This window comes from Argiope bruennichi, chromosome 1, assembly GCF_947563725.1.
Source record: "Argiope bruennichi chromosome 1, qqArgBrue1.1, whole genome shotgun sequence".
NCBI lineage: Eukaryota > Metazoa > Arthropoda > Arachnida > Araneae > Araneidae > Argiope > Argiope bruennichi.
In genome coordinates this window covers 87743636-87759029 of record NC_079151.1, presented here as the reverse complement: position 1 = coordinate 87759029, position 15394 = coordinate 87743636, and the positions used below count along the sequence as shown (strand labels likewise).

Here is a 15394-nt window from a genome sequence, read left to right as displayed (position 1 = left end):
AATATAATTTGAGCTAAAAATTTCGATACGTAATCTGTTAACCAACATCAAATTTAGTACAGCCTCCAGATGAATTACTTTGTATATATTGGAAGAAAATTTTATTTTTCTAAAATCTTTCCATTTAAGCGATATATAATTTTGAAAGAAAGGAGTAAGCCTATTTTATTGCCTATATTGTCTATTATTAGAACCTATTCAACCTGTTCAATCTTTTGAGTTTGATAACTCTTTATTAGCTATTTTATTGTATTCTAATAATGTAAAAAATACCTAGAACGAATTTTAAAATATTCTTTAAGTGAAAAGACATTGTTTCCAAAACAATGCCTTATTGCATTCATACACTTATTCCAATGTTTACCCAGTTGTAAAAAATACTACTCTCGCCCAATATCGAAAAGGCCATTAACTGAATGACCTCCGCAAAAATCGATAGACATTTCTCCTTCAATTTAATTAAGTCTCAAAAGCCGGGAGAAAAATAGAGGTCAGGTTTGGAGAATACCATTGATTCAAGGATTGATTCAAGGATGGATAGTAGTATTTATTTAATCTTTAGAGAACTTTGTGCAATGGTATTATCATGAAAAAAATATCCATTCGATTTTTTTTGTTAATTTTCAGCACATTTTCTTCTGATGCAGCCTCGTATGTTGATAATTTCCATTGAATCATATTTCCACTTAAGCCTTATGAAATTAAGCTATGATGCCTTATGATATGATTAAGCCTTATGATAAAACATTACCATCAAAAATACTTTAAAAATAAATTACTCCTTTCGTTTGGTTATTGTATGTGTGTGTGTGTGCGTTATTTTGTGGTATTGTGTGTGTGTGTGTGTGTGTGTGCGCGCGCGCTTTATTTTCAACTGAACAGTGATAGCAATTTCATTAAAGATAAAAAAGTCGATTTTTTCATGTATTTTTTATTTTTTGCATTCAATTTTGTTCACTCAATTGCGTTTGAAAAACAAAAGAAATCATGAAACTGGAGATTAATCCAGTTTATAAATACAATCACTTCGCTGCAAATCAATCCATAATTTTATATTGTTAATGGATTGCTGTAAAATATCACGATTGATTGATCAATAGAAGGCAATAAGCATAAAATTCGAAATTTTCTTTATAATATTTCTTTAAAATACATTTATTCAAACTATATGTTTAATCATTAAATGATTTTTAGTATAATATTAATATAAAAGTGTTAAACATAAAATCATTAATTTCAAAATCAAATATTAGTTTGAAATTATATTTTCAAAAGCATACAAATTTATTATTGATAATAACATTTACAGACGGTGCCAGAGTTTTATTTTTTTCATAAAAAAAATAAACAGCAATCTATAATTTAAAATTAAGCAATTTAAAACAACGGTGTTTTGAAACGTATTCCACCATAAATAAACCGTAGCATATATTTTTTAAATAATAATCAAATTTTTATATCTATTAAGTTAGCATTTTTTTAAATCAATGAGTTAGTATTTAAGTTCTAATATTTTTGTTTATAGATAGTTTATAGAAGTACAACGGCAATGGAATAAAATAAATTAAAAAGAAAACATACGTTTTTCACTTGCTGCACTTTTTGCACAAAACTCGGGTTTTTTATAAGTGGTTCGATTTTCCTTAGTTGGGAAAGGTCTGTGATCCATTCTTCTCCAATGTGCTGAAAAAAATTTATTGAAATCATTAGAGTAGAAGAAAAACTAGTGTGACTTTGCCCATGTTGAATGTTGGTAAATTAAAACCTCAATAACATAAAATAAATCTATGAATAGGAAGTAAATAGAGAACATTACCTATTAAACAACAGACGATAAAAATCGAAACAAAAGAACTCAAAATAAAGACGAGATAAAACGGAGAAGAGAGAGATTAGAAAGTTTGCCGAGTTATCAAAAACAATAAAATAAACAAATATATGCAAAAATTATAAAAACAACAGGAAATAAATAAAAATATTAAATTGCATTGAGTCACCGTTATGGCTATTTGCATTCAAAGTGTAATGCAAAAGTGCGTAGGATTTGCATGGACATCTCAGACTCGTACACAAACCCTTCCTTTTTTATGAATAGATTATGAATATATATATATGGATAGATTTCTGAGTAATAAAAGACTTTCAAAAAGATAAAAGATATTTAAATTATTGATACAATCGTAACTGGATAAAATGTTGTATGTTTGCATAAAGTTTGGTTTAAATTGATCTTTTTATAGATATTGTTAATGCTGATTGATTGAAAAAAACCTGATTGATGTACTTTTTAACAGTATTCGAATTTCAGTTTTTTTTAAAAAAACTTTTTACTTGGAATTTTAGGTGTATTGAATTCCACGGCTCATGTGATACATGTAAGAGTTACCTTGAATATTTAATGACTATTTGTTGAATATATTAGAAACGTTTCTGGAGCAATAAGAACATTATTACGGCATGGAATAAAACAAAACACCGTAAGATAACATGCTATCTAATGATTTATTTTTTGACTCGAGAATAATTTCGTGAGTAATCTCCAGTAGTAATATAAGTTAAGCATGAGATAACTTTTCCTATTTGGAAGCATTTGCAGCAAAAATGAACGGACAGAATGAAATAAAATTTCATACGCAAATCACACAAAGCATAGGGAAATAAATTTCGAAAACAAACAATATTGTACCAAAAGATGCCAATACCATATTTTGTACATAGGAAAGGTCAGCGCATTGAAAATGCTGCATGTGGACCAGGGAACTCTAACGCTTATTAATAAAAAATTACTTTCTGTGAGTTTTATACTATCATTTTTTTTAATAATTTATGTATATGCAATTTTTTTTTTAATTACATGGAACATTAATGGAATTTTGCATAATCCAATTTCGTTACAACCTGTTTTCATTCCAACAGCGCCAGATACCTTTCCAATTGTTGACTTCTGTTACCTAGTTTTTATTTTTGTGGAATTTATTTTCGAACGTTTTTGGCAGTCTGTATATGAAATTTGATTCCATTAATAAACTTTCAAAAAGGAAATTATTTTATGACCAACTCGTATTTTAACCAAAATAATTCAGAATTCAGTTATTTATTGCTCTTTGGACGATATTGATCAAGAACTATTTTGAGTGTCGCATTATTAAAACATTTCTTTGGGATAATGCAATAATAATAAACAGTTAACAGAATTTAACAGGGCACAGAAATACCTCAGCAATAGCATCAGCTAGCTCTGGATTGCAAAGCACCATCCAACGTCGTGGAGTTATTCCATTGGTTTTGTTTTGAAATTTTTCTGGATCCAGTTCATAGAAATCTTTGAATCTGTAAGAAAGATTAATTTCTAAAGAATAAATAAAAGATATAAATGAAAATTATTTTTCAAAATTATAACAAAGAAAGTAACGATAAATTTAGATGAAATTCAAGAAATGGGAGCCTTAAAATATTTTCTGTTGTACTATTTTCAGATGATTGCAATGAAACAATTTTATAAAAATTTCATTTTAATGGAATTTTATGAAAATCATGAAATTAGATAAGTATGATTATTTTCTGATGATTTAAATAAAAGATGATAATAATTTTCTGGTTGTTGTATTAAAACTATATTTATATGAAATTTGTTCTTATGAAAAAAGGATGAAATTAGGTAAGCATGATGATGAATGTTTCTTCACAAAATTTGTTGGGTAAATTCTGGTCGGTTTAAAAAAATTCTTTTCATCGAAAAGCCTATGTAGAATAATTAAATTGACACGATTCATTATCATTTTGATAACATCATTATCAAAGTTCTGTAACTGTTTTGAAAGAAGATAAAAAAAAAAAGAAAAAGAAAATATCGTTCTACAGGGAAAGAAAAAAAGACTATGTTAAAACAGGGTAGAAATAGCAATAAAAACCTCCAAAAAGATACAAAGCTTGTGTTTAACTCATTTTTTACATGAAAGTCAAAGACCTTTTGGATTGCCGAAGTACAACTTGAATTTAATTCTCTTAATGCTAAAAATCCTTTCTTATATAATTCATTATTAGGGCAGAGATTATTAAAAATATTTGTGTAATATTCTTCTGAATAGTCGATGCTTAATGAATTTGGATTACTCTCCTGGATGCCATTTGCCTCCTCATCCTTCTGAGTTCTATTTAGTCAGAAAGATGAGGAACCTTAATATGAAAAAACTGAATGGAATGCGAAAAGCAATTCAACGACCTATAAAGCGGAAATGCCGAATAAATCCAATAAAAAAATTCTTATTTGTTTTTATATTAGTTTGTGCTTATAAATGAAAGCAAGCTCTTGGTTGTTTGGTATATAGACAGCACAAAAATTAAATTTCATGAAGCATTAATGTGCAGTATTATTATTATTATTTCATGAAATACTTATTTTTGTAGCATTGTTTTAGGAAGTAATTGGATTTTTTTAACGGTTTATATAAATTTGAAATCCGATTAATCGGCCCTTGTAAGCTTTTGAGCTGGTCATGTTTAAATTAAAAGCAATACTATTGAAAGCAGATTTCCCAAAATAAAATATTTTGCACTTAACCACTATATTAATTAATTGCTTTCTGGGATGACAGCCTTTGTAGCTAAAAATCCCTAAATCCCCCTCTTTCAAACAAACAAATTAATTGCTAAATACAAATTACATTGATTTTCTCATCAATAAAATAATTTATGTTTTTATGATCTTATTTTGTGGTTATTTTTTTATCAACTTTCATTAAAGATCAGATTACACTGATATCATCACCTTCACATTACATGAGAAAAATTAAATTACTCACATTGTGCTCTTGATGATGTCCGAATGAATCTTAGCCACTCCGTTCACTGCATGTGATCCTACGATCGCCAGTCTTGCCATATTGATACACTTCTCCCCTCCTTCTTCGATGATGGACAGGTCGCGAAGTTTATCAACATTTCCTGGGTACTTTTCGGATACTCGCTGGAAATGCAGGTATTATTTCATCATTTGGAGACATTCAATCGTAAGTCAGATATCATTTAAACTTAAAATATTCTAAGGATATCATTTTTCAAACAGACACTGATTTGAAATTCGTTTAATTTCATATAACATTTAGAGATGCTTAACATGTAATCATCTAAAATTTAAATTTTATTCTATGGATATAGTTATTATAATTTCCAGAGAAAGGGATATTGTAAATGATAAGACAAAAAATTTTGTTCATAAGAAATGGAAGTTAGCTATGTTAAAATGATTATTATTAATAAAATAACTTCTAGCGGAAAATGAATTTTATAAATGTAAAGAAATGAAGTATTGTAATAAAAGGATGCAACTTAAAAAAAGGATAATTTAGAATTTTTTTATTATCTTTTTTAACTTTAACTAATGTTAATTCCTCTATATTTGCTAAAAAGAACTTGATTTATTGAAATTTATATTCTATTAACTTGAATTTATGAAACACACGATATATTTTCAAAATTAAATCTATAAAAATACTTATAGTTTTGAATCTGTAAAAAAAAACGTGCTAATAACTAGGGATTGTTCTATAATTCGACATAAAAATAATATATAAATAAAAAGTTATTTAGAATACAGAAGATTTTGACTTTTAGAACTTAAGAAATGAAAGATAATGTATTTAATTTTCAGAAATCGTTCTTACCTTTAAGTGATTGGCGTTGATTTCGTATATTATTTCAAGATGACGAGGTAGTAAGTTCTCAAACATGGAAGTTGGCCATCTCTCAAGCGCTTCCGGAAGGATGGTGTGATTGGTATAGGCGCAAGTTTGTGTCGTAATTTTCCAGGCCTACATTTGAGAAAATCATTTAGCAAAATGTGCACTTCGTTTTTCATGAGTAAAGTTACGATGACAAAAGTTCTGTGAATATAATTTTGTTAGTAAAGAAGTCAGTTTTGAAAGTGATATATCATGTATTTATGAATTTCTGCGTAAAATGCTTACTCATTCTGTATACATCAGATAATGCATAATATCGTGCTCAATCTATTATTAGCTTTAACAAAATCGAAATTTAAACAATACGACTTTTTTTAATCAAGAATATTATCTACATTATTCTGTATGACAGATTTTCATCGATTCGCTAATTTGCCAATTCGTAAATATAATAAAGAATTTCCCAGTTTTCTTAATGTCTGTTGTGCAGTAACGATGTTGCAATGTAGTGAACGAAAATTATACCTTGTCCATTTATCAGGGACAGATGTTTTTCTCGAATGGCTGTATCGAGTCTAATGAATATTTCATAATATTTGTCTGATGTTTTACCATGCTGGAGTAGCTCGAAATGAATAATTCTGATGATGTTTTACCAAACACACCAAAATTTTAAAGGATATATATACTCCAACTTTTGCGACAAGTCCTCTCTTTCACATTTTTCTATGTTCTTTTTCGCTGAACAAAGTCATATAAATGTCCACATTCATGCGATTCCGCTCATTCTTTTCCAGGAGATACGGTATACAAGTTTAGAATTTGGAAAGGTGCCCAGGCCTTTTGTAAATGATGACAGGCAGTCGAATTACTTTTTTCAGTTTTTCCGCAAATTTCTCAGTTGTTATTTTAAGATTTTCTTCCACAATAGGACTCACAATTCTCTCATCAGGGTCGGAAGGAACCAAGGTTCAAGGCCCTGTCTTGGTTGATCTTCCAATCCTACCGGTCCGCAAAATCCTCATTCCGAAATCTACCAAACTATTTTTTTACGATACATAGAGCAGAATAACAGTCTAAATAAACAACCGAAATAGTTTTCTTTTCTGTTGTATCTATACTCATACCTTTCAGTGGCAGATTTAAATATTTTGCAACTCTAGGCAGTTCACATTATGAGGTCCTTCTTTCATTAAGATGGAGAATTTAATTTTACATTTCAGCGCATTTTTAACATATTAATGATTTATTTTAGGTAAATATTTTTTACCTAAAATGTCTGCATTTGTTTTTTATTTATCTGTTTTGATTCATGCCTGTGCGACAGTTCTTTTTTTACTCAATATTTGGGAAGAAGGTGCTCAGTATTATAAAAATTCTATCTAAGTAAACATATGAAACATAGGAATCTGCTTAATTATACTTGATAATATCATCCTCCATTATGAATAATAATTTATCCTTCATAAAATTTATATTTTTTACGAATTTAGTTATTTGAAAATTAGACAAAGGAGGTTTTTTTTATCGACTTTTTTTTGTGTCTCTAGTCAAACTTGAAACCATAGGCAGTTGCCTAGTCTTCCCAGTTAGAAATCTATCACTGATTATTTTCTAAAATTCATAAAATATTACACACCGAAAATTAACCTTTTCATTGCCCCTTTTTAAAGATTTAAAAATGCCGAAAAATCGACTTATTTTATCAATATCCAATGTTGTAGGACAAAAGGCATTTGGATCTTACAAAAGCAAGCATCATAGCCAAATAAAGCATCGACATTTCCCTATAAAATACAATCTGGCTATGAAAATCAGACAAGAAAATTTTCAATGACCTTATTTATAACATGATATTTTATTGAACTTCTGACAATAGAAGACTAGTAAACTTTTTATACTTGTTCACTAATTTAATGAATTTTGTTAGTTTTAATGCTTGAAACCCATGAGCAAATGGACCAGCTTATGCTATGAAATGAAACGGAGATGATGTAAATGTGTATCGATGATGCCACTTGTTTCCCTCTTGTTCTTTCTTTTCGAAATCAAGGTTGATCGATCATTGTATTATTCAATAAATTCAATTCTTAAGTGATTAGAAATTTGTTTCCTAATTCAATACAATAATTTTTCGTGGAAAAAAAAATCCTTATAATTATTTTCACCATAAAAATTTTGATTGAGAAAAAAGAATTCTAAACATTCGTTTTTCCAAATCGTTCATCGTCTCATGTGTTCAGAATTAATTGCTATCGCTTGAAATAAGTTCAACGATTTCATTAATATATGTTGTTATTAGGGTATTGCAATACCGGTACACCGGATGCCGAATACCGGTATTTTGAGCCATTTGTGCAATTTTGTAATACCGGTATTCACAAGTTTAAATACGTTTTTTCGGTATTTACTAGAAATTTTTTAAAATTGTCTCCACTATATGTTCAGGGATCGCCAACATAGCAAAATAGTATGCGTTTTTCTTTTTATGTCTCCCCAAAGGATGAAATTAATTAGACTGTGAATACAAAGTTGCATCGTACAATCAAGACAAGTGATAAAATATGAGAATCATCCAAGGAGGCGGATCAAAACTATCCTATTACAGTTCCGAGCGATACTGCACACGCGCAGGATTCGTAGTCTGATATTCATATCTGTGAAAACAAGGTTATAGTTGTGAAGAAAGTGCGTACTATTTCGATACTTTTTAAATTAGTGAGTCTGTTATTCAAATTGTATTTGCATATCATATTTTAGAGTTCAAAATATTTTTCAGATTTATTATATATATATATATATATATATATATATATATATATATATATATATATATATATATATATATATATATATATATATATATATATATATACAGTAGACTCCCGATTATCCGCGCATGCCGCACTGTTTTTTTTTGCTTCCAAGCAAAGAGAAAATGCTTCCAAAGCAAGAAACAAACACAAATGACTGATTTCTTCAAAAAGGTGTAGTTTTACAATTATGCTTTTGTAATTACATAATATATTACAGTATTGAAACAGTACATATGTATTAATTTTCTGTGTATCCTTGACGCCTCTCGTAAGTACTAAGCACTTTTCTGTTTTCATTAACAAAATGCCTTTTAGGTTAGTTTTGAGTGATATACTAAATAATTAAGCGTTAGTTATACATTTCCTGCTGTTTATTTTACGTTTTATTGTACATAAAACGATTTTTCAAAGTTGGAATGACTGTTTTCTCTTTTGCTATACCCTTTTTAGCTTTTTTCGGATTATCCGCGATTTTTGTTATCCGCGGCGGCCGCGCCACCCAATTCCGCGAATAATCTGGAGTGTACTATATATATATATATATATATATATATATATATATTCATAAATAATAACCCATAATACATAATAATGAATAAGAATAACTTTAAAGAATATAAAAAAATCAGTAGATAATACTTCAGTTTGGTTTTATTATTTATATGATGAAAAGAATATGGTGGCACGTTGTAAAAAATGTTGAAGAGTTATTAAAGTGAATGGAGGAAATACAAGCGGACTCCATACACATTTAAAAACGAAACATGATACAAATTTGTTAAAGAGGAAAGAATCTAATTGCGATGAAGAAAACCAAAATACAATACAGAAATCAACTATATCCAAAACCATCCGACGAGAAATCGATTTATTTGAAGATGAGGGATTTAGAGGTAAATAATTGGAAAAAGTATATCGCGCATTGCTAACAGTACCACCAACTAGCTTAAAAGCCGAAAGAGTGTTTTAGACAGCTGGTAGTTTTTGCACAAAATTATGTTCCAGGCTTAATGACAGTACAATTGATGCATTATGTTTTTTTAAGATCACATTTCAAAAATGTGTAATAGTACCACAGAATGAATAGTGATATTTACACTTTTTTGTGATTCTTTATATACTGTTATAATTTATAATTTACAAATTATTTTTTGTGATATTTACACTCTCTAACAAAACTGCAAATAAAACAAAGAAACGCCAGCATTTTCTTTCTTTTTCTAAGATTTCTACTACCAGTATTAAAACCAGTATCCCGGTAGTAAGATCTAAAAAATACCGAATACCGATATTGAACTTTTAGTCCGATATTGCAATCCCAAGTTGTTACTTATAAAGATCTTCAAAGTTTTTCACTCAACCGTAGATTGTTTTGGTAAAATAAATTAAAATAAAAAAAATAATTGAAACGAATTTACTACGAAAGAAAGAATGGTTATTTTCAGTTCTTAAGAGGAAATGAAAATTTAAGCTACGCGTAAGAAATTCATTTCTGAATTACGGTTATCTTTAAAAGAAACTTTTCAATAAAAAGTTCACGAAAATGATGTTTGATTTTTAAGTTTTAAAAACAACACGATCAAATGAATGTATGATGTAGAAAAAAAGGTAAACTGAGAGAAGAATCATTCAAGATCACGGAAACAATAAAGGACCTTAAAATTTATTTCAAAGTCTGTATAAAGAAGTTTTGACGTTTAGGCTTAATAAAAATACATTTCAGACGCTTGACGCAGGTTTTTTCCCCTTATTCTGAGAATCTGAAATATAGAAAATATGAAGTGCAAGCTCAGCATTTTGGAATTCTGCCAGCGAGAGAGAACATTTTTAGGTGTTTAGAGGGAATTCTGTTTTGACTACATCCCTGTGAAGTTTCTGTCCGGGAATACAAGAATGCATATTAACTACATTCTCTTTAGTTTAATTGTTTACTTAGAATTGGTTTTGCTGTACAAAGATATTTTTAATAGGAATGAAAACTATTATTTTTACTGTATATTTTCAGAAAGACTGAACATCTTTGCTGTACTAATATTTCAAAATTTGCTAGCACGCAACATATTTTACTTTCTAAAAATAGTTGAAGCCAACTGTGAAAATAATAATTATATGGAAACTCGTGAAGAACTGAGAAATTTCACGTTTTGGTAATTAGATAACAGAAATCTGCTTTTACACTTTTAATAAAAAGTTTCCAATGTAATTAATTCCAATCCAATTCCCAATCCAAGAAATACTAAACAAATTATAACTAACTATTTAACAGAAGGTTTGAAAAAGAAAATGGTTTAATGACATAAATTCAAATTTGAATAATAGTAAACTTATACAATTTAAATAATAATAATAATAATCAATAAACTAAATTTATATTATTCAATTTTGAATAAGTGACATAATTTATACAGAACAAAAATCGTGAAACTTGCCTTATCCCATGGTATTCCTTCGATATCTACGAGAAGTCGCATTAATTCTGCTATTGCAACAGCAGGATGTGTGTCATTCATTTGTAGTGCTACCTGCACATTGGGAGAAAAATTAAGAACTTCATGTTTTGAGAATTATCATTTCCTTAAAACTATTCTTCTTTTTATACATCATAATATTATAAAATAACAGAGGTGGAATACAAACAGTATTTTACTAATCATTTATCTTTGCTTTCATTGTCAAGACAGATTATAATAGAGTACACAGAAATTTCGTCACAATGTAATACCTTTTCAGGGAATTTATCAAAGGAAGTTCGAACTGCATCAGTAGAACCATATTTGCTTGTTTTAAATCTCCTTAAGATATCCTGAAGGGTTGCTGCTACCAAGAAGTATTCTTGCTTCAAACGTAACTCTTTGCCTTCAAATACCTGAGGAGAAAGTATAATATTTTAGGTATGTAATAGATAAGATTAAAAATCTCAGAAATTTTCGAACTCTTTAACTTTTATAATATTATTATTATTTCGATATAATAAACAGAAAGCATTAATTCACTCACATTATCGTTTGGATACAAAACTCTAGTAATGTTCTCTGCCAAATTTCTATCCAGTACAGCTTGGATATAATCTCCATTATTAACTGGAAAAATTAAAATACAAATTAACATTAAATAATGAAACATGACATATTAAAGTAAAACTTGAATATATAGAATTTTTTATAGATGGAAGTATATAAACTAAACTTACAAAACCTCAAACTGAAGCTATTTGGAGATTTGGCTGACCATAATCTAAGTGTATTGACGACATTATTTCGAAATCCTGGGACTGGGTTGTCATAAGGCATAGCAAAAACTATCTGCAAAAGAATTTTCTTTTATTCAAGGCAGGTAAAAAAGAGTATATAATTTATCATTTAGTATAATTCATGGAGATTTAGTTGATCTCAATCTAAATGTATTGACACATTATTTCGAAACGCTAGATTGGCTTGTCGGAAAATGCAACGAAATATATCTTCAAAGAAATTTATGAAGAGAACTTTTCTGCAAGACAAATGAAGGCAGAAAATATCTAAATAATTTTGTTCCTACATTTTTATTTCTAAATAGATCTGATTCATCTAATCATTATACATTATTTCATTCAATAATGTATAATGAATAGATGAATCAGTCAAAAAACTCATTATACATTATTTCATTCAATGAAATTTATTGCTATTAAGATATATTTACAAGAAATACTTATTGTCTAATTTTGAACGGCTAAAATGTTTTAGGTCCTTATTTTTAGCTAGTCATAGTTTAAAAAAAATAAGTAAAACACTTGGTTACAAAAGCTTATACGATAACTGCGCCCCTTCGAGTTCCAGCAGGCGATAGGTTGACTGTATGACTCATGTTTCTTCTATAGAACTTTCGTTCTATAACTCGTTCTTTTTCAGCAACATAGTATTTAAATAAAAGTGCTACTTCTAGAAAAAAATATTTATATTTCAATGATAAAATTCAAAACAAAGATTTTTTCCTCCTTCAGTCTAAAAATCTAAAATATAATTAACATGATTAAACAGCATACGAATGACATATCGGAATGGAACATTCTAGCTCACTTTTTAATTTTTTGTAATATGCATTTAAAATAAAACTTCAGTTTTGCACCTTTTCCTGATATTGATTTTATGAATAAAATAATTACATAAAAAAAATCTGATAATATTTTAAAGTTAGATCCAGCATTAAATTTCCTTGACTTGTTAAATCTGAAGAAACTTTGGCTGCATAATTATTTTGAATTAGAATATACAAATTAATGTAGTCTTCTCTGTTCTTGAATGAACTATCTTGAATTTAATATTATTTATGATTATTTTTTCGGTGCATTTTTATTCATCAATATAAATCAATCATACTGTGGTTGGTCGTTTGATGGAGTTTAATGGCTCAATATTTGGATTTGACTATATTGCATCAAACACATAGTAAAGTAAAGACTAGTTGACATTCAAATCTATCTCAGTATCATTCTGCCATAGAGGCTTGTGAAACAAGAAATCGACTTAAACTTACTTGCGTGTCAACCCATTTGGAAACTCCATTTGATTTCTCCACCCTGCCATAGAAGTTGATGGGAATCATGTACTCGGGTCGAGCTTTCTCCCATGGATTGCCGAACCTCAACCAATCATCAGGTTCTTCTACCTGCCAAATCAAGATAAAGAAGGCATGTAGACGCCATTTGCATATTTCATACATACTGAATATGAGATTAATAGGTGTTCTTCCTTAGAAACTCCTGTTGTATTGTAAATTATTTAGTTGTAGGCATTTGTAAGATTTTGCTGTATTTGTCTGGAAAAGATATATATCGGGGATTAGACCAACTCATATTAATGTCTTTCAAATATAACTTTGTGGATCAAAATTAACTCAAAGCAAATGCTTTGATTTATGTCATAACATTTATTTAAACTCTCACGTTATGCTAAAATCTGGTATTGATGATACTAATCCTACTTAGTCCCAAATATCTGGGATAGTCTTTGAGTGAAGGACACAAAATAAAGAGGAAACGTGACATTTTCTTTTGGCCACCTAAATGGCAATAACATTAGTCAATTATTTTGATCTCAATCCTAAATGGAAGAAAAGACGCAAATGAATGTTTTTAATATAAAAATGTTTAAATATTTATTTGCAATGCTATCGTTTCTTTTACATACAGTTAATTGAACAATAATTGATTTATATATAAAAATTTCATCCTTAATAGTCGCTAAGATACTTTTACAATACCAAAAACATACGAAGATTTGGAAAAGCCCTTATTTTTGCTACTGTTAAAAAAATATAAACAATATTTAAGTATGTCTTATGGAATTTCTTCTAGCGATTAGAATAAGCACAAAATACACTCTCACTTGTTCACAATCTTGAATTTTCTGAGCAAATATTCCATATTCATATCGCAGTCCGTAACCGTACGCTGCCATTCCTAAAGAGGCCATGGAATCCAAGAAGCAGGCAGCAAGTCGGCCCAAACCGCCGTTACCCAAGCCAGCGTCTTCTTCAATTTCTTGCAATTCTTCGAGGTATAGACCCAGCTGTATGAAATAAATTAAGTCCATTTTTATTAGGGAACTAAATAATTGAAACGAGAAAAATATTGAGAAGAGGATAACTATTTAATAATAATTTTCATCCCATTCATTTGGTTTAAACCATACTTCAGTACAAATTGCTTTAGAGCAATTGGCTTTTATAATATCTTCTGGTTTGCCATATCTATTCGAGTGTATCAGTCATCGATAAAGAGATTCGATCGATTTTTTTTCAAATTGAATTTGGCTGTGTGAAAGAGCACCGACTCTAAATACACACTTTGAGAGATAGTTATTTTTTCTAAAATCGTTGAAAGAATTATTATACATTTTTGAAAAATATTTTATTACGATTAACATGAATGGAGGACGCAACGCGTAGAGGTTGGTTGAAATATGCACTGCGAAAATTTCAATTTAACAGTTTTTAGCAGTCGAAAGCCATTAAAATGGTGATAATTTCACATTTGTTTTATTGCAATTGGTTGAACTTTGTGATAAAGATGTTTAATAATATTAATAAATTATGTGTAGAAAATTAATTTTGGTTTTGACTGGACATTTCTTAGATCATTAGATATTCTGTTTAACTTCTGGAAAACCATTTGAAACACAAAAGTTTTTTTTTTATTTTTTTATTTAAATGTATTATTATATGATGGAAAAGCAATTAAAAAATGTAGTTCTTTAATGAGAAATGGAAATAATGCTTATTATTTATTAATACAGCATATAGAAAATACAAGAAGTTCAATCATTCATCAACCATTTATGAGTACAGCTGACAAAAAAAAATAATATTTTAAAAGTGATAAATATATACAACTCGCACACCTGATACAAAGCCTCATCACAGGTACTTTGGATGCCCAAGTTGACCATGGTATTTGTTAAAGTCCTTCCCATCAAGAATTCCAAAGAAAGGTAGTATACTCTCTGAAAGCAAAATAATAAAAACTTAATTATTTTTCATGTTACATTATTTGTAAAAGATATATAGAAATTCATTTTTGAAATTAATGAAATTCTGATTATTTATTTTATTGAAACACACACCCACAAAAATTCGTTTTTTTTACACATTTTTGAAGCTTCTTTTGGCGAATTTTCATCATACATTAGCTCGTAATAGTCTATATATCAAAAATAAATGTAAGGTGCGTTAATGATGGTTATCAATGTTTCAAAAAACATTTCTGTTCCCAAAATTCCACTCTCTACTTCGTTGCTTCGACTCAGTTATACTTTGGACAAAAATATTTAAGAGTAAAAATTGAGATTTAAAGAATAAAGAACTAGAATGAAAAGAAACAAAAAATAGTACACAACTTCCCAAATGTTAGGAATTAAT

The 15394-nt window shown here is 28.6% G+C and overlaps 1 protein-coding gene across 1 annotated transcript in view; it reads right to left on the bottom strand.

The window, feature by feature from the left end:
- Nucleotides 1–15394, bottom strand: part of LOC129971764 (glycogen phosphorylase-like) — a 42142-nt gene that overhangs the window by 8955 nt on the left and 17793 nt on the right. The window contains exons 2-12 of the mRNA XM_056085743.1: nt 14878–14979; nt 13864–14046; nt 13013–13144; nt 11688–11799; nt 11495–11577; nt 11220–11363; nt 10927–11019; nt 5664–5810; nt 4803–4966; nt 3216–3330; nt 1582–1683 (exon numbers count right to left, since the gene is read on the bottom strand). Of these exons, the coding sequence (XP_055941718.1) occupies nt 1582–1683; nt 3216–3330; nt 4803–4966; nt 5664–5810; nt 10927–11019; nt 11220–11363; nt 11495–11577; nt 11688–11799; nt 13013–13144; nt 13864–14046; nt 14878–14979 (1377 nt within the window). The remainder of the gene's footprint in view (nt 1–1581; nt 1684–3215; nt 3331–4802; nt 4967–5663; nt 5811–10926; nt 11020–11219; nt 11364–11494; nt 11578–11687; nt 11800–13012; nt 13145–13863; nt 14047–14877; nt 14980–15394) is intronic.